Source organism: Dasypus novemcinctus, chromosome 8, assembly GCF_030445035.2.
Source record: "Dasypus novemcinctus isolate mDasNov1 chromosome 8, mDasNov1.1.hap2, whole genome shotgun sequence".
In the NCBI taxonomy this organism is placed as follows: domain Eukaryota; kingdom Metazoa; phylum Chordata; class Mammalia; order Cingulata; family Dasypodidae; genus Dasypus; species Dasypus novemcinctus.
The window spans coordinates 124,208,869-124,234,754 of NC_080680.1; the positions used below are offsets into that span (position 1 = coordinate 124,208,869).

The following is a 25,886-nucleotide window of genomic DNA, read 5'->3' on the forward strand; positions in this document are numbered from 1 at the left end:
GTTCCGAGTCCGGTGGCAGGTGCTATTGCACACTCGCTGCTGTGCTGCAGAATTCCTCAGGAGTCCTGGTGTGCTATGAAGTGTAGAAAGCTTGCAATTTATATGTATATATGTACCAAGAGTACTAAAATTGACCCCTTTAAAATGAATGTTCTAGCCATAATAAATAATTTTGCTTATGTTTTAGAATTTAGAAAAGTTTTTGGAGGATGAATGGGGTAGCAAAAAGTCTTAAAAACAAAAAAGGGCAAAAAAAATTGAGTGTAAGTTGTCTGTTAATTGTCATTGTAAGGGACCCCCCCTCCCCCTGCCCCTCCTCTTTTCATTAAAAGAGTAATGCATGTGGAGGGCACAAAAGTTAGAAAACTACAAAGAACTCTTATCTCACAATTCTGCTACCCAATACAACCATTATTAATATTTTAATGTTCATTCTTTTAGTTCTTTTGTATGCACAGTACCCTCCCCCCCCTTTTTACTTTCATAAAAATGGAAGTACTATTGAACATTTATCTTTTTTTTTTTAAGATTTATTTATTTATTTATTCCCCCTTCCCCCCACCGCGGTTGTCTGTTCTCTGTATCTATGTGCTGCGTCTTCTTTGTCCGCTTCTGTTGTCAGTCCCACGGGAATCTGTTTCTTTTTTTGTTGCGTCATCTAGTTGTGTCAGCTCTCCGTGTGGGCAGCGCCATTCCTGGGCAGGCTGCACTTTCTTTTGCGCTGGGCGGCTCTCCTTATGGGGCACACTCCTTGCGCGTGGGGCTCCCCTACGCGGGGGACACCCCTGCATGGCATGGCACTCCCTGCGCGCATCAGCACTGCACATGGGCCAGCTGCACATGGGTCAAGGAGGCCCGAGGTTTGAACTGCGGACCTCCCATGTGGTAGGTGGACGCCCTATCCACTGGGCCAAGTCCGCTTCCCCTCAACATTTATCTTTGTCAAGACAGATAACACCATGATAACCTCATATACATGTTTGTATACATTATAGTCACTTAAGACTCAATTCCTGAATCAAGATGTATACTCTTTTAGGCTTTGTATGAGAGTTCCTCTAGCAAACTCTGCCATAGAAGAACATTTCGTTCAAAAATCTTTCCAAAATTAGCCATTGCTGTATCACGCTGTCCAAGGATGCCAGCAAGGACCACTTGAGGGGATTTGGAAAGGTGACTTCTCTTGAATTTGGCTTTTTATTGATCTTTTCAGTGTTCTACCCTAGCCCTTCCTCTCTTCTATCATGAAGGGAAGACTTGAAGGATAAAGAAAATAACAAAAATGTACCTTAAAAGGTGTGAAAGAGGAGAATATATATATAGACTAATCGCATATTAGCCCAAGGTTTTTGTTAACTCTAGTTTCCTGAATCAACTTTTCCTTCCCAGCTACTTAAACCACTTTCCTTACGACAGTTTTCATACAGAAAATGATGTATAGATAAAAGTACTAGTTACTAACTTTTATCTGTAAGCTGATAATATACTTAAAATTACTATCTGTAATTTTTTCTTAGATACTGTTTCTGTAGTTTGATCAATGTCATCTAATGGAGAATAACTTCCTATAATTTGACTAACAGTAGAAAAGATTACACCATGTTTCATTTCATTACATAATCAGTATGCGTGTTAAATATTAATATGAACAGATCGGCTTTAATTATTAGATTTGCAGTTTTCACAGGTATTTTTCAGGCTATTTTCCTCAGTATAATAAATTACTGCTGTTAATCACCAGATAAACTACTATGGATTTTTCTCATCTTTGAAGAATTTGAATTTGCCCTGAAGTTTTTCATTGAGCTGAACCTATAGAATGGATTTATTTCAGTTACTTTATGTTTGGACAAAGCTTGTGTTCTGAGGACATTTTTCTAGTGGCTACCTGAGCAGTCCATTTTCCAAGTCCCTATATATCTAAGAATGTTTCCTCCTACTTGTGCTTACGAATGCCAGCGTTCTCTCTGTTCCATAGACATCACTCCACTGTCTCCTGGTGTTGAATGCGCAGAGAGGACCACATGATGCCTCCTTTAATTGTGGCTTCTTGTTGATTTAATTTAGAGGTTGGTGGAGATGTTCCTGTCCTCCTGACTAGGCCACAAAGGGCTGAGAGTGGAGTAGACACTGTAGAGATTAGAAACAAGGCGCTTACTGTGCAACTTGCTCAGAAGGCTCAGCACAGAGAGGAGTAAGAGCAAGTCTAAACTTTTTAGTTGAAAAGAAATTGGAACCTGGTTCCTCTTGGTCTTCTGGTTTTGATCCACAAAGAAGCTGATACAAAGTTTCCTTCTTTATGGAAAGGTAAGACATGACATTTACCTGCTTTTAGAATATGATTAGAATATGATCTACTTTAGCAGTTTGAGAATTGATCTTACTGCAGAGAACAATTCAAGTATAAATAGTGTCAGGTTATATAGACAGACATGGTAAAAGGAAACATTTTCTTTGCAAAACTAAATCTAAGCTGTCATGGCATCTTAGATACATGGCAGAAGGAGACGTGATGGCTTCACTGCTGCTCATTCTAACAGGATTTCAGAACATACAGTATGTGTTGGCCTTGATATTGGGTGGGAACATTCAATTGGTGCAGATATGGAGAATGTTTTGCACTTTTAAGCCTCCTTTCCAAAAACAAGGTGGAGCTTAGGCCTTTCTTTCAAGTTTTACTGTTTTTCTTGAAGTTATCTGTCTATAAGGAGCTATAAAAAGGAAAATAATCATTATTTGTTATTATGCAATGTCCCCCCCCCCCAAAAAAAAAAAAAAAGGTGGGTAAGAAAATCCCATTTTCAGGCCATTCTAAGTTTGTGGACATTTTACATCTTGGGCCAAGGTTATACTTATGATTGTTTGGGGGCTTCTCATCCTAAACTGCTTGTTTATGGAAGAGAAAATAAAGATCAAAGGCTCACATGTTATTCTCTTCCTTCTGATTTGTTTGCTGTCCTGCCATTGAGATTTGGAAGTTCTGGTCTCCCTCTGCTAGTTCTTTATTAAGGTTAACTTGCAAGCAGCTTGGGCTTCTTCAAATATGGGTTATCCGTTTTATAAAATTAACATATCCAAATAGAATAGTTTTAGAGTGGCATAAATGAGCTTTTTGTTGAAACAAGGATTTAAGGAAAATCTTATTTGGGTTAAAAGTATAAGCCATTCCTGAAGGTATCAGTAGTGACTGGTTACTAAGAACATTTTATAAATTTCCAGAAGAGTTGGTACTTCGGTTTCAGCTCCCCATTTGTGCAATTCTAGGCCCAAGGGACTAGGCTGTAAGATGGCACAAGTACTATTTTGTTCTCCAGCTTCAGTTAGGCCTTAGTGCTGCTTGGCACAGTTCACCCCATGTGTCCTTAGGGTCTGTTTCTCCTGTTTCCCCACTCTTCTAAAGCCCCTCTCTCCTTCTCAGCAATAACCAATTAACTTCTCCTTTCCTGAAAACTGTTGTATAGTATTTATTTGGGAAAAATATTTCATTCATTACATGTTGACTTCCTGCCATACTTCTCTCATACACATACACACACACATATATTTTGCTGAACCATTTAAGAGTTACTTGCAGACTCCATGATTCTTAAAAATACTTCAGCATGTATCTTCTAAAAACAATGGCATACTACTACATAACCAAAAAAACAATGACCACACTCAAGAGACTTACCATAGTAATGCTGTTCTCCACTGTACAGTCCACAGTTAACTTTCCCCAGTTGATTCAGTGTCTTTTAGGGCTTTTTTGTTCTTGGATCCAGAGGCCAATCAAGGAGCACGCATTTATCTTTAGTCTCCTTTAATCTAGATTCCCAGCCTTTTTGTTTCATGACAGTGATGGTTTGGAAGAGTCCACGCCAACTGATTTTGCAGAATATTCCTCAGTTTGGGTTTGTCAGCAGCTCATTTCCCCATGTTTAGATTCCGGCTGAGTATTTTTTATTTATCTTGATGTGTTGCATGGAGACATAGGACATCAGTGTCCCTCAAAAGAGGTGAGGTGGTTTGCTTATTAAGGCCGTGTCTGCCAGATTCCTCCATTGTAAACTTTGTAATTATGAAATCCGTGACGTTACTCTGTATGTGAGCATATTATTCCTTATTTTGCTCACTGGTTTTAGCACACAGGGATTCTTGCCTGAGTCATTTTTTATTATGGTAGATGTAAATGGTGATTGATTGATTCTGTCATTCCTTGTAGTTATTTGGCTTCTTTTGGAAAGAAGAGATTTCCCTCCCCTTCTAAAAGGTTTGATTTAAGTATCAGTGGGACTCGTGAATTCTTATTCTCAAATGAGTATGTTACAGTCCATTCCTGTCAATATTCGTTTTGATGTTCAAATTGTCCCACATATGGCCAGCAGAAGCCCCTTCAAGCTAGCACCTGTCCCTTTTTTTAAAAAAAAAGACAACACAAACTTTATTTGGAAATAGTTTCAAACTTATAGAAAATTGCAAGGATAAGAATAGTACAAAGAACATCCTTACGTCTTTTACCCAGATGTATCTACTAACATTTTGCTTGTTCTCTTTATACACACACACACACACACTCTATTCTCTTCAACTGTTTGAGACTAAGTTGCACACACCATGGTCCTAAACCTAAATACTAGTGTATGGTTCCTAAGAATAGGGATATAGTTATTAACTTCAGTGAATTTAACACTGATATATTTTTATATAGTCCCTATTCTATTTTTGTCCGTTAGCCCAATTATGTTGTTGTTTAGATCCAGCGTAGGTTAAGGTATTGGATTTAAATATCAAGTTTCCTAAACTCCTTTATTTTGCAATATTTCCACAGCCTTTGTCTTTTATGATAGTGACATTTTGAAGGACAGTCTATGTATGTGTGTGTGTCCCCTCCATTTTAGAACTAACGTGTTTTCTTGCTTGGGGCTTGTCTCGTGTTTCCTGATGGTTAGGGGGCAGGTTGTGCATTTCAGACAGTGAGTTACCTTTCTTGGGGCAACACACACCCGATGGCACATGATATTTCATCTGCCCCCTCTAGTGATAATTTTTGACAAGGAAAAAATCATAAGACGTTGCAAATAACCTGCTCCTTGTCAACACTTCTCCCTAGATTTGATGATTCTTGTGGAACCAATCTTTACTATGATGGCTGCAAAATTATTTTCTAGACTCAGCACTCACTCCACATTTAACCAGTTGGAAGTCAGCATTCTCCAGCATTCCTTTCCCATTTACTTATTATTGGTATGCATTCACTAATTCATTTTGAATAGCTTATAATTAATTTCTGCCCTTAATTTTTAAAATTAACTTTATTTCAAATTCACAAAAATAACAGAACAAGATAGCTCAATAAGTTATGGAAACATTACACTTTTAGCTCACTTAATTCTAACGGCTAACTCCTTAATTATTTTGATACTCAGATTGTCTTAAGATTTGGTCAATGAGAGTCCCAACTAGCTCCCGTGTCCTTCTGACATGTCATCATTTTTTAAGCACTTCCTTACTTTTCTAGTACAAAACACATGTATATTTTTATTTCTATGTCTGTGAGGGTGGGTGTATGTTTGTGTGTGTATATATATATATGTATGTGTAATTAAAAATCTTAAGTTCTCCCAGATACATGCAAGTCTAATACAAAATATCAAGGTTCATGCTAGTTTTCTCCCTTACTTGTAATTCTTTTCTTTGACGGTGAGAAGCCTGGCTCCTGTTATCATCATAGTTATTTGATCATTGCCCGTGCAGGTAATTAATTTCCTATATGCCTTCTTTCTTGTGAAGGCCCTCCTCACATTTCTTGGGCTCACCACATCTACAGATGCCTACTTTACTTGCTCTAATTAATGGCTTTAGGACTGATTTGGAAGGGAAGGGCAAGTAAAAGACAGTTTTTTTAGTACTTCCTTTCTGGCACACATTTTTCCAGGAATGTCTAGTAAATATTACATCTTGCTAGAATAACTGAAAGATCTAATAATAATTTTAAAAAATCACTTTTTCTTACCTCTCTCCCAAAGTATATTTAATGCTCAGATTAGATAAGAGAGGTTAGTGGGCTGCAGTGAAACTTTGACTTTCTCACTGGGGAAGTGAAACAAAGTGGTCAGGATACCTTATTTCAGAACAAGCTTGAAAATAAAACAGTACACATCTTCCTGCCATTATCTGAAATCATGAGGCAATTGTGCAGTTCGGATCAGCATGTGACTTATTTTTTATTTAGAAGATTGTCCTCAGGTAAAGTAGTAAAGGGTTAGAGCATTCCAGATATGACTTGACAAATCAGGGTTCTTCAGTATGAGTACAGATCAGAGTTTAGAGGAACATGATTTCCTCCTCCGCTTGGAAACCATCTCCCTAGAGATGTATATATTGAAGTTTGAAAGTAATTTAAAAGGAAGTGTTTTTCCTACTGGAGGTATGACAAAGGCAGCACAGTTCAGTTTTTTAGAACACGGACTGGAGCTAGGCTGTGCCTCTGCCATCAGTGAGCTCTTTGTGCTTAGGAACAGTGCCTGTTACACAGCCCTATGTGTATTTGCTTATCCTCACAAAGTAACAGGGATGGCATAAAATACTCAAGGATTATTTTGATATTGCTGTCAATCACAGATCTAAAATGAATTCAGGAAAATGTGTGATTATTGGTGTATGTTGATTTTTATGGTTGAGATTAGGGATGACAGCTGTCATCCTCTCCCTTAGCTAGCTTGGTGCCATTAAGAGTGCTGGGCTGGATGGTGCATTGGTTGGAATAGACATGTAAACAATTAGTGTTGCTTTTACTCATGAAACTAGAAATTGAGAAAGTATCAGCTTAGTATATGGCTTCTTCAGGTAATTATACCGTATGAACTTTTAAAATGTGATTGACTTAATTGCTTTTCAAAGTACCCATGTAACTCTCTTCTAAGACATTTTAATATGATGCGATGGAAAAAGCTCCAACCATCAGAATAGATGACCTGGCTTCACAAGCTACCCTTGCCCTACCTGCAAAATAAAACGAAGTAAAATAAAAACAAAAACTCTACAATTATTTCTAGCTCTTAATATTTTTTGACTCTTGTATTTAGGTTGTGCTTTGCAATAATTATTAGCAATCCCTCTCCTAAAATAGTGCTGTAAATTTACGGGATAAAGAACTTAATAGATGTGTCAAGTGAATGAGCTTTCTGCAGTGAAACATAAGCAGGGGTAGAGCTCTTGGCTTTTTAGTTATTTTTTGCAAAGCTTGACTTGCCTCTTAGATTAGCTCCCAACTTCCACAGAATGTAGAAATGTTCTTCTCCAGCCATCCAGCTACCCCTTTCCTGCTGTGGCAGCCTATTTTCTGTAGTTAGCTGCCTGAACCTAACCTGTTCCATTACTCATCTCCCCTCACTTCAGAATTCAGTTCCCTTTTGCTGTCCCTCTAACGCACACATCCCATCCTGAATCTCCATTTCACCCTTTCCATGGTGTGAAGGATTCCACAGGTCACGCTGGCCAGGTACTGAGAAAGTAAGTCTGCCAAATTTGTATGAGCAGTTTTGATTTGCTACAAAATTAAGGCAGCTATTTAAACCCCTTTATGGCTTAAATACTTACTGTTTATATAACTATGGTTGAAAACCTGACGGATTTTGGAGTTCAACAGTCCTGAAAATTGATTTTTACATTTTTCTTAGAATTGAGGCGAGCAGTAAGAAGCAGTGTGTGGAAAAGGGAAACAGGTGCTCATCAACATGAATATGGACCAGAAGCAAGCCTCGAAGACGACATGTACCGCAGGACTTGTACTGTATGTGGCCATGAACTGACATATGAGAAGATGTGATTTTTAGCTCAGTGACCTGGTTTTATAGTATTTTATATTTAAATAAAGAAAATTTAGATTGGTCCTAGGGAGTAGGGAACTCAAAACAATTTCAAATTCGATTCAAAATTCACCAAAACATGGACATTGCATGGAGGAATAGATGAAACATTGCCTAAATACTGCCTCAGTAATATGTCTGTATGTCATGGCAAAAGAGCAAGTTTCAGTTAAGGTCCCATGGGCTTGGTTTTGAGCAGAATGTTGGGTCTTTTTTTCTACAACAGGGAGAGGGAGCTAAGCAGTAAAGTAGGTCCAAAAATGGAGTTAAATAGAGCTACAAATTGAGGGAACAAAAGATCATGGCAGACCCTAGACTGGTGGGGTAGAAAGAAAAACTTTAAATAAGGGCAAAAGCTGTCTCTACTGGGGTCCTATCCCAAGAAACAAGCAGGGACAGTGGAAGACCCCATACCCCAGAGACTGGGTCAGATCCTCTAGGCTTTCTCTGTCCCCAGGACTTTGGGGAGTGTGGAGAACTACTGCTGGCAGAAGTCCCAGCCAACAGCAGGAACAATGAGTTGTCGGGGTCTGTGTGTGTTCTGTGTCCTTGGGCCCTAATACTACGCCCTAACAACATGTCAGCAGCTCTTTCCAGCCTGGAAGAGAATGGAAGTGCTGTCTGGAAGGCAGACGACCTGGCTGTTGGTTGGAGGAGGTGCTGACGACAAGTTGATCCTAACTGCCATGCATGTTTACTGAGCACCTACCGTGTGCCAGGCAGGTGCTGAGCCTCACAGGTGGGAAGGAAGAAACCTTACTCTGTGCTGATTTAGTACTTCTTACTGCATTCCAGGCATCTGCATCAAGGTTAGCTGCTGATTTTCCCAAATCTTCTAAAAAGGATTACAAAGTAGTTATAGCTAGCAAGAGGATCTACAATGGTCCTAGGGCTTGGCTACTGGGCCTCTGCATTTGTTTTGATAAAAACAAATGCAAGTGCAAGTTAAGATAAATTGGCTATGTTCAAGTTGTTCTTGTAAATGACTCTTTATCCTGCTGCTACAAATAAAAAGATTTTAATTTTTATCTTTTTTTCTAGACCAGCCATAGAGACTATGCTTGGAGAAAAACAAAAATCAAAACAAGTCAAATCCTCCAAATTAAGTTTGAGACTATAATTACCAATTGTTTCAATTTCTGAAATATATTTTTCAAATGTAGATTTTTCTCTATATACCATATTATAGATATATAGCTCAAAAATTGATACTGAATAGGCAGCAAGATTTTCCTGGGACGAAAGAGTGTCCAGCTTGACAGCAAGAGAATTAGGGGTTTGGGCTTTAAGGACCCAGGTTCAGGGTCTACTTATTAGCTCTGGACCCTGGGCTGAAGTTACTGCAGGGATCTGTTTTTATCTTAATAGTTCTGTTTTCACAGGCCTGCTGTGAGGATTAAATAGGTAACTCTGCAGCATCAGGTGCCTGGTAGCCACCAGTTACTGAGAACATACGTCATCCAGGCCAGGATGGTTGCAGTTCTGCCTGGCTGAGGTGTGTTCTCAGTCTGAACCAGGACTCACACAGGGGAAGCAGGCACTCAACCATGGAGCTCATCTGCTCCCCAATGAAAGTTGTGTTTTTTTTTTCGTTTGGTTTTTCAGAAGGTACCGGGTGATCAAACCTGGGACCTCGAATATGGGAAGCAGGCACTCAATCACTTGAGCTTCATCCGCTCCCCCACCAATCACTCTTTACCTTCATCCATTTAAGACCATCGTGGTATCACTGACAACCAAATTGGCTCTACCCAGGCTGGCACAAGCTCTTTCCTCACCTTTCACTTTCAGGTAAAATTATAGATTAGTAAGTTATACAAATCACGCTAAATTATTTCCAGGAAAACCAAAAAACTTTATCTTCATTTGAACTGTCATCATGAATAATTCCTGGAGGGGAATTTGGAATCAAGGAAAATAGAGTACATGATTGCTTCAACAAAAGCATGTTAAATGGTGTCAGTACAACAGAACAGAGAATTGATTTACTGCAAAGGTGGGATGTACAGCAACATATCATCCTTTTGTCTGTGTGAACTTCATTATTGGAGAAAACAACTGTTCAGTGTTTGCTCTCACACCTTTATTTCCTCAAAATTCAGTCCCTATTTAAATTTTTCCATTCACCTAGATTCAATGATCTGCCAGACTGGGGCAGAGCAGGGAAGCAGCTGTGTGTGACATACACCAGGGACAGCTGTTAGAAGCAACTATTAAAAACTTCCAAATCCCTCTAGATACGGATCAAGTGTAATTAGCCAACCCCTGCAGTATGACAAAGCAGTTTAAAGTCAGCTAAAAAGTTGCTGACTTTCAAGGATAAGAATCATTTCTAAATAGATAAGTAGTTTGTACTGTGCTTAGCAGTGGGAAGGAAGGACAATAAAAGTAAAAGAACATTTAGCCAAGAACTTGGGTTTAGTCCTTTCTGCTAATAACCTGGCCATGCAGTCTTGATCTTGTGAACAATTATTTCTTGCCTTAAATGGTATTCCTTAAATAATTTTAGGAATTCCCACATTTTGAGTGGCCACTAAATGGTAGCCACTAAATGAATGGCAAACCAAAGGGACATGTCAATATGGGAAATGATTAACGGACAAGAAGCTTATGATAAAAAGATGCCTATATTGGAAGCATACAAAAACCTACCAGAAATTGTGGGTCTATGGGTACATTTTTCTAAGGCTTAATGAGAGAAGTCCAGAAGTCTTAAATATATTTGGGATGTCATATAACCCCTCATACTTGTATATTATTTTACAAAGCATTTTTACCTTATATAAGCTTCAATACCATGTAGGAAGGAAACAGGCTCAGGAATTGGTAGTAATTTGAACCAGATTTCACAGGAACAAAACCCAAGCCCACATCAAATTCCAAGTATAGTTTCAGCCAGTCTAGCTACTTCTAGTTCCACTTCAACCGGTAACACACTGTATAACCCTCTCTGAGGCTGGAGGAAATGACCAAATGTTCTTGGATAGTGGTTCCCAGACTTGTCTGCACACTCAGCTCACCTGCGGACCCTGACAGTCCCTGGTGTCTGTCCCAGAAATTATGATTTAATTTTTAAAGTAATTTTTTAGAGATTCTCAGGTGATTCTAACATTCAGGCAAATTTGGGGAACTGCTGCTCTAGGTAGTCAAATTTTACATACTAATAAATAGATTCTTCTAGAAAGCTAGTAAATAAGATAGTACTTAAGAAAAATATTTTGGAAATTTCAAGTGGAGATAAGTAACCTTCAGTAAGAAATCGCCAATTTTAAAGCAGACATGATAAATCATGAAATACCAAAGTTTAAAAAGCATACTTTTAGTTTTATTTCAGCCATGGAGCTGTTAATACTAAGCTACACTACTTAGTAATAAATCCATCAGTTCTACAAACTACGTTGTAAGCTTGATCTCTAGTGTTTCACATACCTCATATCAGTTATTTTTGTGCGTGTGCCTCAAGGAGAGAAAATATCAAATGAATCACAGCAAAGTTGTATCTGTCACATATACAACATCCTATGGTCAGGCCATGTTACTGTCATTAGGAAGTCATTTGCTTTTAGGGGTAGGGACAATTACAGCTCACTGAGTTCGTCCGCCTGTCATCCTCCCCCTTTGTTTCCTTTAATAAGTGAAAGGATACTACAAGAAAGCAAGCATTCAAACTGCCAAAATTAAGACAAATTGTTTTAAGTATTTTAAAAAAATCTCGACATGAGGGAAAAAAGATCCTTAGGCCTGTAGGGCACAGAACTGCTGGAACACAGCCAAGATGTGAGGGTCTAATTCAGCAGTGAAGAGAAGGTTCTCCAGGGTCACCATGTACTGCTGGATTATTTGATGATGCTGTAGACACAGAAAGGAGGTGGGAGTGAGGGTTAGGTCAGGAGAAAGACACACCAGCAAGCTCATAGCACATTTCCCTGGGCAGCCCACCCACCAAGAGGAATTACGGGAAAGGGCAGAAAAAAAAAATTGCCGTTCATGTCGGTAGGAATAACAGGCCCCTGAAAAGCTCTGGCATGAAGACAGTATAGAGGGGAACAAGAACAAAGGATGTTCAGTAACTTTAAAACTCCAGTTCAGAACTCCAGGCAGTGTGGCAGCTGCCACCACAATTAGAGCCTGGGCGCAGCCGGGCCTCTCCCTGCATTAGGGGCATAGCATTGGGGCCTTTCATAGCAGCCCAGCCGTGGAACCACCCAGGAAGGTTAAGAATGACAGAAGGCAAGGCAGCAAAAATAGTTTATGTTACATATAGGAAAAGCACAACTGCCTTAGTTAAGGTTAAGCCATGATCTCTGACACATGAGAAAAAATATTTTTGAACCACCCTTCCCCCCATGTTTTGGTTAGAGCCTTAAAATATCTCTTTGCAAAAGAAGATCATTGTGAAATTCTATTACGTCTTTCAGAGAACAAGAAACCCAAACCTCTAATTTTTTATTTTTACAATAGTCATCTGTTATATTGAAAATCAGTGACTTACCCTATTGAGCCTAAGTAGAAAAAAGTATCAGAAAATAAAATAATCCCTTCCATAGACTTGAACATACTCAAGAGATCCACCAGGACCAGGGGCTGTTAAAGCTTTTAAATTGGCAATACCCAAAGACTAGAGCTAATTCTAATTTTGGAGGCTTAAAGAATCAATTTAACTTTTTTCTTTTCTTTTTTTAAAAATGACTTATGTTCTAATTACTTTTTTTCTGGAACAAACAAATATGGATTTTGGGGTTAGTGCCTAAAGATACAAAGAATTCATTCTGCTTTCCTCCATAGCTTTCATGTACATCTAGCTGAGGGGAGTCCTTGCATTTTGTCTCTGTATAAAGACCTCAGGGAACTTCCCTCGCTTCTGCGGGTACCCTTACCTGAACGTTAGATTTTAAAGACTTATAAATCCACCTGCTGTTCCTTTAGCATTTTTTCTCTATATTTTATATTACAGCTAGGCTCGCTAGCGTATAAAATGGCAATTAGGTGCCAGTGATAGAAAATTACTGAGGTCTAAATGTTCTGATGAGCAATGGCAGGGATCGATGGGCACGAAGTAGAGGAGTGTATTGGTACTGCACAACCTCCTAGAGATTTGACAATGATTTTTTTAAATGGAAAATCACCATGGCTGAGAGTTGTGATGTTTATTATCTAGCCCATTCCCCATGTACCTGTAAGAAGATCTGCTGGAGCCTCTCTATACAGTTCTTAAACCACGGTGTTAGCACACTGGTCCCATCAGTCTCACATCGTACCAAGTGTTCAGTTAAGATCATAATGAAACGCTGCAAAGGAGGACAAGGTTAAAGAAATATTACAGGGAGAATTCTATGCTTCAGAAACAATCTCATTCATGAAACTTTGTGGCTGGTATTCCAAACTTTCATAATTCATTAAATATGTCGATCTAGAAAAGTAAATTGGTGATAATTTGAGTTAGTACATCTTTTCTGGCAATACATAAAGACCCTTAATGTCTAAATGAATTACTCCTAGTAATTTTTGGCATCAATTCCAAGGAAGTAATCAGAAATGTGAATGGGAATCTATGCACCGATATGTTCACCTGGGAGGAAAACCATCACCAAAGTGCTCAACAGCAGGGACACGAGACAGACAGTTAACGAAAACATCAAAAAACCTTTCAGCATGGAGAAGGCTCACGCAAGAATGCTAAGTAAATAACAGGATTCAAAGGCAAACATGGTGGACCTCAGTGGTAAACTTCCGGGTGACCTAAATCTTTGTATAATTTTGTGTAAACTCTTTTATACATGAGCATGCATTACTTTTATGATTAAAATAATCTTGTCTTAAAAACTAAAGAAATGTATGGTTTCCTTTCACCTGTCCATGTCCCAAGCCAATATACCTGAAAGATGACAAGGAAGAGGTTCTTCTGTTCACTCTGCGCTGACTCCACTTTCTCCTGCAGTCTTTCTATCTGCTCCTCAAGAGCCCCGTCCTTCCTGTCGCTGCTTCGGTCGTCGTCATCGCTGCGCTGCGGAAGGCCAAGAACAGAAGGATGAGGTCACCGTATGGGGTCCCCCAGACACCTCCAGCCCTGCTGTGCTCTGATACTGTTTCTTACTCACAAATCCCATGGGGACTTCTCTAGGCCAGAGAAACTTAGAGGCTCCTGTGTGGATAAGGGCAGTGGGAGAGTCTTAAGAAGGAGTGAGTGATCCTTTTTGCCAGAGGGAGGGAAAAAAGTTGGTCACATTTCCTTCCTTTCAAAATGGAAAAGTTTTCAGCTCTATGGAAAAATGTATTCTTACACCTCTGCTACTCCATTCAACAAAAAAAGAGGACCCATGAGTAAACTGACAGAGTTTTCCAGTCATTAAAGAATCACCACTTGACCACTGAGGGAGGCAGCTTGCTAATCTCTCATCCCCAAATCAGAAAATGGGCCATCCCGGAAAGCCCTTATGTGGCTCATGGACCGGACTGCTCATCCTGGTCATAATTTAGCAATGGTTATGAGTGACAGGTGGTAATTCTAAGCAGACAGTGTCATGAATGCTTGTAAAGCTTCAACAATTCTTCCCCAGCCCGAGGAAATTTATAGCATCAGCTTAAGTTTTGATTTTTTTTTTGAAAGGCAGGAAGAAACAAAGACATGATTCAATTAATCTTCCTAAGCGGATATGGTGAACATCTCCATTTAACAGATAAAGGAACAGGGTAAGGGGTTAGATGACTTTCCCAGGGTCACAATGCCAGAAAGTGACAGAGCTAGAACAAGACCCAGTTGTGTTGCATGCCAAGGCAGCACACCTCTTAGCAAGACGGTGGTTCTCATAGAGCCCAGAAAGCCTGGCAATCCTTCTCCATCCTGCGTCTCCGCCAGACCCTGGCTGTGACAGCTGCCTCCCCTCCTCAGCAAAAGGACAAGAAACCCCTTCCTGCTGGTGCAGAACTCAAGTTCCATCCCTAACGGCAACCGTTGGGGGGTCTGCCTTAAGTTCTAGACAGCTGGGAACATGTTTGCACCATATGAAGGCAAGGCTCTAGAGGAGCACTGTCCGACAGAGCTTTCTGTCATGTCGAAGCCATTAGAGAACCCTCTGCTGTCCACTCCAGTAGCCACTAGCCACGTGGAGCTACGGAGCGCTTGCAATGTGGTTAGCGTGACTAAGGAACTGCATTTAAAAAAAAATTCCTCTCCCTTTCCCTCCGCCCCCTCCTTGTCTGCTGTCCGTGTCCATTCACTGTGTGAGCAACTGCATTTTTAATTGTATTTGATTTTAATTAAATTTAAACAGCCACAAGTGTTAGTGGCTCCGTACTGGCCAGCACAGTTGTAGAGCACAGTGTGGCATGAAGGAAAGTTTGGAGTCTGACAGACCTAGCTAGCTATGTAACCCTGAGCAAGCTGCTTAACTCCTTAGTTGCCTAAGTTTACACAACTAGAAGAATGCCAGCGCTGTGCTCACTGCTTCCTTGAAAAATGGCTGAAAGACAACCCTGTGTTCCGATGCACACTCAACCTGGCAACGACTGCCCCATCCCGCCCCACAGTACTGGGGAGGTGGTGAACAGCCACCATCTCTTACCCTCTTGCACCAGAAACTCTTTAACAAAATACAAGTGTCACCTTCCTTCTCCCCTTTAGAAAAGGGCAGAATGAGGCAGACCTAGAGTTGTGAACCACAGAAAACAGGTCTGCAGCTTCCTAAGCAGGTCACATGTAGTGAAGGAGCACATGGCATCAGCCCTCCCAGTCCTTCCTCTTCCTTCACTTCTGCAAACAAGCTCTGCAGAATCTGCACTCACGAGAATAAAACCATCATCAAGGTGACGAACTCTGAATATTTTCAAGAGATTATGTTAGACACCTTTAACCATTTATGAATTGAAACAACACTTACCCGTTTGTGCTGCCTTGCAAGTTTTTCTTTAGCTTCTTCTAGCTCCTTCTGGATCTTCAGAACATGTTTGTTCATCTTCCGAATTGTGGAATGCAAGATTTCCCAAACAAACAACCTTAACGTAATACGGCCATGGTTACTGTTGGTTAAAGTTAGCTAGGCTCACACATAATAAACCCTCTGACACTTTATAACCTACTCTTTCCCAAGGCCAGACATACACTTCCATGCAGAATTCGCCATACTTCCCCAGCAACACTTCCAATTTGCTTTATGAATTGGACAAGCAGAAAGGGCCAAAGGGTAGTGCAGCACCCCTGGAAGGAAGGAGGCCAGGAGCAGCTTCTTGGAGTCGGCTATATTTGAGCTGGATGGTGCTCCTGACCTCTGTATCTAGTCAAGAATTCCTGAGTTTGAATCCTGCCCCCAACAGTTGGTTGTCTGACTTTGGGCAAGCCATTCAAGCAACACTGTCCAATTCCATAAAGCAGGAATGCTAGTGGCATCTACCCCCTAGGGTTGTGACAAGTTGGAATGTAAACCCCTGGGATAAGAGCTGGCATATATTCGGCCAGTTTTCTGAGAGCCTGTAAATCTGAGAATGTCTTTGTGTTGCCACTGCTTTTGAATGCCAACCTGGCTGCTCTGGAGTCCTGGGATCACACCCTTTTACCCCAGGGATTCATTATACTTCAGACCACTGTCCCCTGGCAGTAATGCATACAGTGGAGAAGTCAGAAGCAGTGATGATCTTCTATGTCTTTGCAGGTAATGTGCATTTTTGTTCCCTGTTTGGTATCAATACCTACTGCCCCAGTCCTCATCAGTTATAAAGCCTGTAGACTCGGTATCACCAGTAAGAACCAGGCTTGATGACTCTACTGCACTGACCTTAGAATTTTCCGAGGTAGGCCCCTCTACCCTTGCAGGTACCCAGATGCCCAGCATGCTTTCCTGGTCCTTCCACGACAGGCACCTGATCCACTAGGACTTCAGTTTCTCCCCTGGTTCCCGGTATGGATTCCAAGTCCCCACTGGAGCCAGAACCCTTCCCTGAATCCCATTTGTCTGGGGGAGGCTCTGGCACTCAGCCTAGCCTGTGCTGTCCCTTCTCTGCTGGATGCTCCATCAGCGTTCCTCCCCAACTGGCTGGACCCCGAGTCAACTCCTGTGCATCCCTGACACATCGCAACCTGTCTAGCTGTGTACATTTCCACTGTCCAGGGATCTTTGCTGACTTCACCCTACGAGATTGGACTGTTAGCACATTAATGTCAACCTGGTTTGGACTCGAATTCAGGGCTCTTGTACAAGAGACCACAAATAACACAATTCTTAGAGAATACAAATCTTGGAAAATTATCTATTACCTAGTAAAGTCACGAGATAGTTCTGAAGAGAAAATCCAATTTGCTACTGCTGCACAGTCAACAATCTGTGTCCGAATCATCTTATCTACTAGGACAGCAATCATCTGCAATGAGAGATGGAGAATTGTTAGGGCAAATCACATTTATATGTAGACCCCAGTAGTACTACTGCTATGAAAGTAAAATAGGAAGGCTGAGAAAAAATTCATTTTCAATGGCATGGGATGGAGCGATCTGACCATTAGATCTTAATATTGGCTCTGGTACTGCAGGAAATACTAGGATCCCTATAAAGAATAAATGAACAAATACAAACTCTGGATAGCAATACTGAAAACTTTTTCATTTTAGGTCAAAAACAATGATATAAATATATATATAAAATTCAACTGAATCCCCTAAGTTAAAGATACAAGAATGTTTTATTGATGAAAACATTTAAAGTATTAAGTGTATCCTAAAATTTACTTTAATGTCTTTTGTAATATGCAGTATGAAAACAATATATTAAAGTTTGAGAAGTTTGGCCCTTGTTTGTAGAAACTGCAGACTAGATAACCATTTCCTTTGAACCGGCAGAATGTTCCAAGCAACTAGCATTCTACCGAGCATGTAAAATGTACTGAGGTATTACAGTTCAGAACCAAAGTTTAGCACTTGCTCTGTGAAGAATGAATCAAACATATTCCGTCCACAGCACTAAAAAAATACCAGATTTAAAACCATTCTACAGGCACAGTCCAAATTCACCTTTTACAAACTAAAATAGTCACCTCCCTGTCTAGAGGTAATACAACCCGACCCTCCGCGCGTCTAGTGAAGGGGTTTTCACCTGTGGATGGTTTCTCCAGACCTCAAACATGACTCGGAGAACATGTAGCTTTCCTTCCTCGCTTTCAGCCAGGGTTTTGAAGACTTCGTGAAACCTTATGGTAGTTGGGAGAAAGAAACGCGCCACATGTATACTAATTCAGTGAGCATTTTAATGTTTCCAAAGGCTTCTTGATGTTAATCAATCGACAATACAAAATATAAATGCAAAATAAAATATCACTCATGAAGGATACAAAGGGTGTGGATAGGAATCCAGTCTGTCTGGAACCTGTTGGAAACCTTAGCATATTTACACAATACTTTGGTTAGCCCCAGACTACAGTTTACTGTAGATTTAAGAACAGACAAGGACTAAGAAATCCCCTCCAAAATAAACATAGAAAAAGTATTCTGCCGGGACTTTCTGTGGGAACCCTGCTAGCAGCATGGTGCTTAGGGGTTGAGATGAGGAAGGGGTCCAGTTTCTCTACTTGGCTGGGAGAACCTGTGCTCTGCCTCCTTCTGCACTCTAACTGCTTTCGATACCAAACTTTGGTTCTACTAAATGTAGTTCGCTCTCATTTCTGTCTTAATTTCCTTTGGGAAGATGCTTAGGCAGGGGTGGGGGCTTCTAAGTGGATATATGACTGTTCTAAGTACTAAGTACTAATTCCTCTAAGGGTCTATATGAAAAAAATATACATTCCATACACACACACACACACACACAAGACAGAAGCCATGGGATCAGGATTTTAGCTACCACAAACCAAACTCAATGTCAAGTTACATAAGACTATTAAGATCTTCGTAGTCAACAATTTTAGGCAAAAAGTACTCTACCATTGGTATTCAGCAAGCAAATTCCCAAACGCTCAAGAGGGGTCGTGTGCTTTGGTTGGACTTACTTCGCAAGAGCACTGAAGGAATGGCTGAATGATTTGGCTGCCAGGTGTAACAGAGTCTGTACAAAGACTTCTATTTTCAGTGGGTTAAAACTGAATCCTTCATCTGTAAAACACCCACAGTAAGACAGTTAGGAAAATGAAAGTCCAGCAATGCTTGATGCCTCACCTGGAATGCTGTTAAGTCAGGCCTTCCTGCAACTTCCATAAGTGCTAAGAGACAATGGACCACTGCTGCTTCTAAATACGCAAATAGAAAACTGAGCAAAACCTTCATTCTTAATTCTTTGTGATTGTTTCCCTAATTCTCCTATATAAACCATTTTCTCTATGCATGGTGACAAATATATTAATACAAACGAAATACAGTGAACGCTCACACAGCTCTATGTCCAATTAAAAATTTCTAGAATGCCTAAATTTAATACCATCATGTTTTGATGTAAGCTTTCTCAATATATTTTGTCATAATACAAACTTCTTAGAGAAATCCAATCAAAATCCCAGTAATAAATACTCAAAGACTGTAATTGTTTTATTTTGACCCTATGTCATGTCTATGCATGTCCTTATGCATGGAGCTAACGAAAATAATTTTTCTGAAATGGTTACCCCAATCATCCCAGTAGACTTTTCATTTCTTCCAGTGATGTATCTTTTTTTATGCCAGTACCACACTATGAATTATTTTAGTTATTACAGTTTTCACAATGTTATTTAAGATGTGATAAGACAAATACCAGCCCTCTTAACACTTTTTTCCCCTCATCCATTCATTGATTCAGGTATATTTTTATATTATTTTGTCCATTTTCCCACCCCTCCCCAGAAAAAAAAGATGGAAGATTCTGGCTGGATAACATGGCAAGCATTCAGTAAATGTTACCTGTTACTACTATAGCCTACTTTGGAGACACCAGCTTTCACACACACCACGAATGCCCACTCAGGGACCACTCTATGATAAAAGCAGGCTATGTCTGAAAACCTTTTTAATGGCATATTTTACTACATATTTAGGATGAGATTTATACTCTTAATGTGGCTATTTCATGTGAATGCCAGGATCTCTTTTCATATAAGGGAGAAGATTCCTGGCATCTAGGAACAAGCGATTAGCTAATAGGCCACATGGGTATGTTCCTCTCTGAGTATCCAATGGGATTTATGAGGAACCTGTGTGCCTGAATTATGCTTATGCTTTAATCCGACTTAACGCAGAATTACATTCAAGACACAGCCAAGGACTTCTGGGAAGATGGCGGACTAGAACGACACGGGACTCTCTTTTCCAGAAAAATAACTAGAGGACAGGCTGAAACAGCCTAGAAAAAGATCTTCTAGGGTTTAGGACACCAGGCAAAGGCTGGACACTGCCCAGAATAGAGAGGGACAAAGAAGGGAAATCATGACGACAGAACTGTGAGTTGAAACCAGTGGCTACTGCCGCCAGCACCATCCCCCACACTAAAGAACACTTTAGAATTCTTGGGCCTCTGGGCCTATGGCTACAGACAAAGGGGGCTAGAGGGATCCACCACTTCAGAAAAGAGGAGACAGAGGGACAAAGCCTAAGACTGACTCAGCTTCTGAACCACAAATTTCTTCTGCTGTGTCCCAGGAGCCCTTCCAGACTAGGTGGGTCCACACACTGGTTTGCCCTGGGAGCTGGGGAAGGACTGGAGAAATCCAACCCTCCCAACCTCTCCCTCTGTTCTAGCTGGGACAAATTGTAAGGGACACCCCAGCAAAGGGGAAAGGCAGGGATACATCCTAAGGCTTCTGACCCACAAATTTGGTCTGCTGTGTCCCAGGAGCTCTTACCGGCTGGGCTGGACTGCGTCATTGATTGCCTTGGAGCCAGCAAGGGGCTAAAGATATACAAACCTCCCAATCTCTGCCTCTACTAACAGGGACTGATTGTTGAGGACTCAAAGGGAAGGGGGCTGCCAGAGAAGGCTGGAGAACTATCTCAGAGGAAGTTTGAATTACAAGGCTCCTAGTCTCCAGACAGGAAGCTCTATCATCTTGATCAGGTCTGTGTTGCAATACACCCCGACCAGGTATTGAACTGAGAGCTGACAAGGAGAGCCATCTGCTCACAGACCAAGGAAGTGCACACAAGGAAATTAAAAACAAGGAGGAGAGGCTTTTTCTCACCTCTATAGCCTCCCTCCCCAAGGCCCTAGAAAGTGACTCTATAACCAATTACTGGGTCCAGTGCCCACTTTTGAGCAACCAGCAGGACAATCCTAACAATCCAGGTCGAGCCAAGAATCAAAGAGCAGTGGTAACAGACTCCTGCCACTAAATCCTGACAAAAGAGAAAGAAACTGAGGATGTGAGTAAACTACATCCTAACCAGATGCCTAGAGATCAGCAAAAGATTACGAGCCATACTAAGAAAGTGGAAGACATGACCCAAGAAAAGGAAGATGTCAAAGCCCCAGAAGAGATGCAGAATTTGAGAGAACTAATCAGCAAGATGCACACAAATTTCCAAAATCAAGACAATATGTTCAAAGAGATAAATGAAATCAAGAAGACATTGAGCAGCACAAAGACAACTTTGAAATCCTGAACAGAATAGTAGCAGAGCTCACATGAAAGACATTATAGGTGAGATCAAAACCACATTTGATTTCATGTACCTATGTATCTTTTAAAAATACATAAAAAATACATATACAAAAAAAAAAAAAACCAAAAAAACACACATTTGAGGCATACAAGAGCAGACTCAAAATGATAGAAGAATGATACCTAAGAGAGAACAGCTGAAACAGCTGAAATTGAAGAGAGGCTAGAACAGAGAAAGGAAAGAATGGAAAATATTGAGCAGGGGCTCAGGGAGTTGAACGACAATGTAAAACTCAACCACATACGTGTCATGAGAGTTCCAGGAGAAGAGAAGGCAGAAGGGGCAGAAAAGAGTATGTGAGGAAATCATAGCTGAAAATTTCCCAACTTTCACAAAGAAATGAACTTATATGTCCAAGAAACACACCATACTCCTATCAGAATAAATTCGAATAGACTTACTCCAAGATACATATAACTCAGAATGTCAAATGTCAAAGATAAAGAGAAAATTCTCAGAGCAACAAGGGAGAAGTAAACCATTACGTACAAGGGATGTCCAGTAAGACTTAGTGCAGATTTCTCTTGAGAAACTATGGAGGTGAGAAGACAGTGGTATGATACAATTAGGATAGTGAAAGAGAAAAACTGCCAGCTGAGAATTCTTATCTAGCAAAATTATCCCTCAAATATGAAGATGAGTATAAATTATTCATAAATAACAGAAACTAAAAGAGTTTGCAAAAAAGAATCCACCTTTGCAGGAAATATTAAAGGAAGCCTTAGAACGGGAAAGAAAAAGACAGGAAAGACAGGCTTAGAGGAAAATAGAAGAAAGAATACCAGAAAGGATAACTAAGAAAGTAAAAAGACAGAAAAAATATGACATATGAAACCAAAGAATAAAATGGAGGAAGTAAATAGTGCATTTACAGTAATATCACTGAATGTGAATGGATTAAACTCCCCAATCAAAACATACAGGCTGACAGAATGGATAAAAAACATGAGCCATCCATATCTGCTTACCAGAAACTCACCTTAGACCCAGGGATACAAACCAGTTAAAAGGGAAAGGCTGGAAAAAGATACTCCATGTGAACAGTAACCAGAATATCACACAAAACAGAGTTTAAATGCAAAAAAGTTATGAGATACAGACCATTATATATTAATAAAAGGGACAATCCACCAGGAAGATATAACAGTCATAAACATCTATGTACCTAACCAGGGTGCCCCAAAATACATGAGAGAAATTCTGGCAAAACTGAAGGGAGAAACAGACATCTCTACAATAATCGCTGGAGACGTCAACACCCCACTCACATCATTAGACAGAAGATCAACAAGGAAACAGAGAACCTGAACAATATGGTAAATGAGTTACCTAACAGATATATATAGAATACTGCATCCAAACTCAGTGGGGGTTATACTTTCTTCTCAAGTTCCCATGACTCTTTCTCCAGGATAGACCACATGTTAGGGCAAAATGCAGCTCTCAATAAAGATAAGAAAACTGAAATTATACAAAGCACCTTCTCAGATTATAATGGAATGAAATGGAAATCAATAATACACAGGAAAAAAGGAAATTTGCAAATGTGTGAAGGCTGAACAACACACTCCTAAACAATCAGCAGGTCAAAGAAGGAATGGCAAATGAAATCAGTAAATATATTGAGACAAATGAAAACGAGAATACAACTTTACCAAAACTTATGGGATACAGCGAAGGCAGTCTTGAGAGGGAAATTTATAGCCCTTTTAAAAAAAAAGAGCTAAATTCAAAAATTTAACTGAACAACTAGAGAAACTAGAAAAAGAATAGCAAACCAATTCCAAAAAGCAAGCAAGAAAGAAAGAGTAAAGATTAGAGCAGAAATAAATAAAATTGAGAACAAAAACACAATAGAGAAAATCAACAAAACCAAAAGCTGGTTCTTTGAGAAGATCAATAAAATTGACAAACTCCTAGAACGAAAGAGAGACGATGCAAATAAATACAATCAGAAATGAAAGGGGGTACATTACAACTGACCCCACAGAAATAAAAGGAATCATAAGAGGATATTATGAAAAACCGTATGCCAACAAACTAGACAACATAGATGAAACGGACAAATTCCTAGAAATGCCCAACACTGACGCTACAAGAAATACAAGAACCAAACCAATCACATTTAAGGAGATTAAATCTGTTATCAAAAATCTCCCAGCAAAGAAAAGTCCAGGACCAGATGGCTTCAAAAGTGAATTCTACCAAACATTTCAAAAAGAATTAATACCAATCCTATTTAAACGCTTCCAAAAAAACTGAAGAGGAGGGAAATTTATCCAACACATTTTATGAAGCCAACATCACCCTAATACCAAAGCCAGATATACTACAAGAATAGAAAACTACAGACCAATCTCTCTAACGAACATACAAGTAAAAATTCTCAACTAAATACATATAAATCAAATCCAACAGCATATCAAAAGACTTATACATCATGACCAAGTAGGATTTATTCCTGGTATGAAAAGCTGGTTCAACATAAGAAAATCAAACAACATAACATAATACATTACATTAACAAACTGAAGGGAAAAAAAACACATAATCATTTCAATTCACACATAAAAAGCACTTGATGAAATCAAGCATCCTTTTTTGATAAAAACACTTCAATAGATAGGAATAGAAGAAAATTTCTCCATATGATAAAAGGCATATATGAAAATCCATAGCCAACATCATACTCAATGGGGAAAGGTTGAAAACTTTCCCTCTAAGATTGGGAAGAAGAAAGGATGCCGACTGTCACCACTGTTTCTCAATATTGTACTAGAAGTTCTAGCTAGGGCAATGAGACAAGAAAAAAAAAATTAAAGGCATCCAAATAGAAGAGAGAAAGTAAAACTCTCACTGCAGACAACATGATCCTGTACTTAGAAAATCCTGAAGTATCCATGACAAAGCTACTTGGGCATATAAATGAGTTCAGCAAAGTGGCAGGATACAAGATCAACCCACAAAAATCAGTAATGTTTTTATATACTAGTACTGAACAATCTGAGGAGGAAATCGGGAAAAATTCCATTTTCAAAGCAACAAAAAGACTCAAATACCTGGGAATTAATTTAACCAAAGAAGTATATACGACCTATATGCAGAAAACTACAAAACAACGCTAAAGGAAATTAAAAAAGGCCTAAACAGTAAAAGACTGTACATAACAAATACAAAGACATTCCACTGTTTTACAAATTAGAATAAATATTGCGAAGATGTCAGTCTTACCCAAAGTGATTTATAGATTCAATGCAATATCAATCCAAATCCCAACAGCTTACTTTACAGAATTAGAAAAGGCAATTACCAAATTCATTTGGAAGGGAAAGTACACCTGAATAGCCAAAAGCATTCTGAAAAGGAAGAGCTACATGGAAGGAATTTCACTGCCTGACCTTGAAACATATTACAAACATCAAAATAGCATTGTAGGGAAGTGGATGTGGCTCAAGCGACTGGGCTCCTGCCTACCATATAGGACGTGCGGGGTTTGATTCCTGGGGCCTCCTGGAGAAGGCAAGCTGGGCCATGCGGAGAGCTAGCATAGCAAGATGATGCAACAAAAAGAGACAGAGGAGAGACAATAAGAGACACAGTAGACCAGGGCGCTGAGGTGACTCAAGAGGTTGAGCACCTCTCTCCCACTCCAGAAGGTCCCAGGATCAGTTCCCGGTGCTGCCTAAGAAAGAAGACAGGCAGACACAAGAACACACAGCAAATGCACACAGAAACCTGACAGTGAGCACAAAAACAATGGAGGTAGGGGAGAAATAAATAAATTTTAAAAACCCAAACCAAACAAAAACAAAAACCAAACAGCATGGGACTGACATAAAGATAGACACATCAATCAGTGGAATAGAACTAAGAACCCAAAAATAAACCCTCACCTATATAGTCAACTGATTTTTGACAAACCTACCAAGTTAATGTTAACAGGACAAAATGGTCTCTTCAACAAATGGTGCTGGGACAACTGGATATCTATAACCAAAAGAATGAAAGAGAACCTCTATCTCCCTATACAAAAATCAACTCAAAATGGATCGAAGACCTAAATATAAAAGCCAGGACCATAAAACTACTAGAAGAAAACGTAGGGAAACATCTTCAAGACCTTGTAGTATGTGGTGCTTTCTTGGACCTTACCCCCAAAGCACATGCAACAAAAGAAAAAGTGTAGATAAACGGGACCTCCCCAAAATGAAACATTTTTGTACCTCACAGGACTTTGTCAAAAGGGTGAAAAGGCAGCCCAATCAATGGGAGAAAATATTTGGAAATCATATATCTGATAAAGGCTTAATATCCAGGATATATAAAGAGATGTTACAACTCAACAAAAAAAAGACCAACGGCCCAATTAAAAAATGGTGCAAAAGATGTGAATAGACATTTTCCAAAGAAAAAATACAAATGGCAAAAAA

General features: G+C 39.7%; 2 protein-coding genes and 1 long non-coding RNA gene across 6 annotated transcripts in view; 1 reads left to right on the forward strand and 2 right to left on the reverse strand.

Moving 5' to 3' along the window:
- XPA (XPA, DNA damage recognition and repair factor) overlaps positions 1–13,682 on the forward strand; it is a 32,803-nt gene extending 19,121 nt beyond the window's left edge. The window contains exon 6 of the mRNA XM_004453959.4: positions 7,662–13,682. Coding sequence (XP_004454016.1) covers positions 7,662–7,810 — 149 coding nt within the window. The 3' untranslated portion in view covers positions 7,811–13,682. The remainder of the gene's footprint in view (positions 1–7,661) is intronic.
- Positions 515–4,393, reverse strand: LOC139439526 (uncharacterized). Its single transcript, XR_011649514.1, has 2 exons — positions 3,674–4,393; positions 515–2,711 (listed from the first exon to the last, which is right to left on the reverse strand). It is a non-coding gene; the product is annotated as an uncharacterized lncRNA (long non-coding RNA).
- NCBP1 (nuclear cap binding protein subunit 1) overlaps positions 9,685–25,886 on the reverse strand; it is a 44,043-nt gene continuing 27,841 nt past the window's right edge. For 2 of the 4 annotated variants that reach the window (XR_188013.5, XR_011649513.1), the window contains exons 17-24: positions 18,819–18,921; positions 17,930–18,023; positions 17,098–17,201; positions 15,728–15,842; positions 13,726–13,854; positions 13,025–13,138; positions 11,497–11,699; positions 9,685–9,740 (exon numbers count right to left, since the gene is read on the reverse strand). Coding sequence is in view for 2 of the 4 variants with exons in the window: in XM_004453962.5 (XP_004454019.1) it covers positions 11,586–11,699; positions 13,025–13,138; positions 13,726–13,854; positions 15,728–15,842; positions 17,098–17,201; positions 17,930–18,023; positions 18,819–18,921 (773 nt within the window). In the remaining 2 variants the exon portion in view is untranslated. Of the gene's footprint in view, positions 11,700–13,024; positions 13,139–13,725; positions 13,855–15,727; positions 15,843–17,097; positions 17,202–17,929; positions 18,024–18,818; positions 18,922–25,886 lie in introns of all 4 variants that reach the window. The other 2 variants (XM_004453962.5, XM_004453961.4) reach the window with 1 other exon arrangement.